The sequence below is a fragment of the Octopus bimaculoides genome, chromosome 29, assembly GCF_001194135.2.
Source record: "Octopus bimaculoides isolate UCB-OBI-ISO-001 chromosome 29, ASM119413v2, whole genome shotgun sequence".
Classification (NCBI taxonomy): Eukaryota; Metazoa; Mollusca; class Cephalopoda; order Octopoda; family Octopodidae; genus Octopus; species Octopus bimaculoides.
Genome location: NC_069009.1, coordinates 10,054,584 through 10,056,841, shown reverse-complemented (window position 1 = coordinate 10,056,841; position 2,258 = coordinate 10,054,584). Strand labels below are relative to the sequence as shown.

General features: G+C 39.7%; 1 protein-coding gene across 1 annotated transcript; it reads left to right on the top strand.

The window, feature by feature from the left end:
• The first annotated feature begins 1,206 nt into the window (after positions 1-1,206).
• On the top strand, positions 1,207-1,563 carry LOC128251220 (uncharacterized protein K02A2.6-like). Its single transcript, XM_052977850.1, has one exon. It carries the CDS (start codon positions 1,207-1,209, stop codon positions 1,561-1,563), a length of 357 nt encoding a protein of 118 aa, XP_052833810.1.
• The last annotated feature ends 695 nt before the right edge of the window (positions 1,564-2,258 follow it).

Genomic DNA, 2,258 nt, shown 5'->3' with positions numbered 1-2,258 from the left:
ATTTGGGGTACGGTCTCACCAGCAATATTTCAGCAAGTGATGGATACTATACTAGCAGATTGTGAATTCGCGGTCCCATATTTGGATGACATATTTATCAAAAGTGAATCGAGGGACCAACATATAGTAGAGGTTTTCAAACGAAAACGGACGAAAAATCGGACGAAACCGGACGAAAACTTGACCCTTCTAGGATCGACGCGATACAAAAAATGCCTGCTCCCACTAACAAAACAACACTACAAGCATTTTTAGGTCTAGTAAGTTATTAATAGTTGTACACACCTAAAATGTATGAGCTAAGAGTTCCTTTGAACAAGTTGCTAAAGAAGTACTTGAAATGGAATTGGACAAACGAAAAAAGCTGTTAACACTAGAATTATCATTAACTCATTTCGACTCAAACCTGAAAATAATTTTGGTATCAGATGCCAGTGAATATGGAATAGGAGCTGTGATATTGCATAAATTAATGATGGTAAAATCAAAGTTATTGCACATGCTTCGAGAGTTCTGTTACCAGCAGAAAGAAACTACAGCCAGATTGAAAAAGAGGCGTTATCGTTAATCTTCGCAGTCAAAAAATTCCATAAATTCTTACATGGGAGGAAGTTTACACTGCAAACGGATCACCGACCGTTACTGTCTATTTGCGATTGGAAAAAGTGTATCCCCACGCACTCAGCAAACCGCTTACAGCGCTGGGTGACTATCCTGTTGAACTACGACTTCCAGATAGAGTTTTTGCCATCTATGAAAACGGGACACGCAGACGGGTTGTCTAGGCTGCTAATTCCGAAATATGAGGAACCTTTTGAAGACACGGTGATTGCATCGTTAAAACTAGAAATTGACCTGAAGAACATTTTGTGCTTTGTAGTACATGATTTGCCGGTAACGCTGGAACAAATTAAATTGAAATCAGGAAAAGATAGGTATATAAACAAGATTTTTAAAATGTTGAGTAACATGAAAAATATAAAGGAGCGGGACGTAGGTTCAAAGTACTATTCAGTATGTGATGAGGTATTATTATATGCATAAAGATTGGTAATACCCGAAGCGCTGCAATATAGAGTATTAAAAGACTTCCATGTAGGACATCCGGGGATTGTGCGGATGAAGAGCCTCTTGAGGAGTTACATTTATTGGCCGAATATGGACAAGCAAATTGAGAGACTGTTAAAACAGTGTAGGGGATGCGCTATGGCAGCAAAGGTGCCCCCATTGCAGATTCAACCGTGGCCAAGCACGGATTCTGCATTGTCTAGACTGCGTGTGGATTTCGCAGGATCAATAAATGGCTCTCATTATATTATCGTTGTGGATAGCTATTCCAAATGGCCTGAAGTGTGCAAATGGTCAAGGCCAACCACAAGTGTAACGATTAACTTCTTGAAAGAATTATTCGCTCGTTATGGGGTGCCAGATACGATCGTGTCAGATAATGGTACACAATTCACGGCGAAGGAGATCGAAAGATTCTGTAAGTCGGTTCAAATGAAACATGTTTTAACTCCGCCATACTTTCCTGACGGGAAATTCTTGAAGATACAAATATGACAAAGTTTTTGCAGGTGTATAGAGTAACACCGAATCCAAATGCAGAGTCGGGTATGTCTCCAGCAGATTTGATGTTTTCCAGAAAAATTCGTTCTATTCTTGATAAATTGTTGCCGAGTAGGAAATAGAAAATAGAAATTTTGGGAAGAACGAAATTTTTTAACACATGTGATGAAATGTATTTTAAAATATACAGAAACGGAAAACAGGACTGGGAACAAGGAAGTATACCTGGACGTCTGGGTAACGTGATGTACATGGTAAAAGGACCAAAGTATGAACACAGAAACCATATAAACCAATAAAAAAAGATATACCAAAAATCAAGAGAGGCTAGAGGAACCAATGGATATATGGTATGATTTGTTCAAGGTCCCAGAACCACAAGCAGAAGTAGAACCGACACGTAGGTCAGACAGGAAGAGAATACCTACAGAAGTGATGGAAATTAACGATAAGAGAAAAAGATATGCCAGTTTCTCACCAAGGATATAAAATTGATTTGGGTTTTAGAAAAAAAAACTCTCAAAAGGAGGAAGTGTTGTGTGGTCGCCCCTAGACGATAAGTGGGCTAGTCCAATACGTATAAATAGTGGACGTGATAGCTAGACGGGTCGCGTAGAGGGAGCCGAAGCCGACGGTAGACTAGACGTTGAGGAGTTCTGTTGAGTCAAGTCGTCGGAAGTGAGATGTCG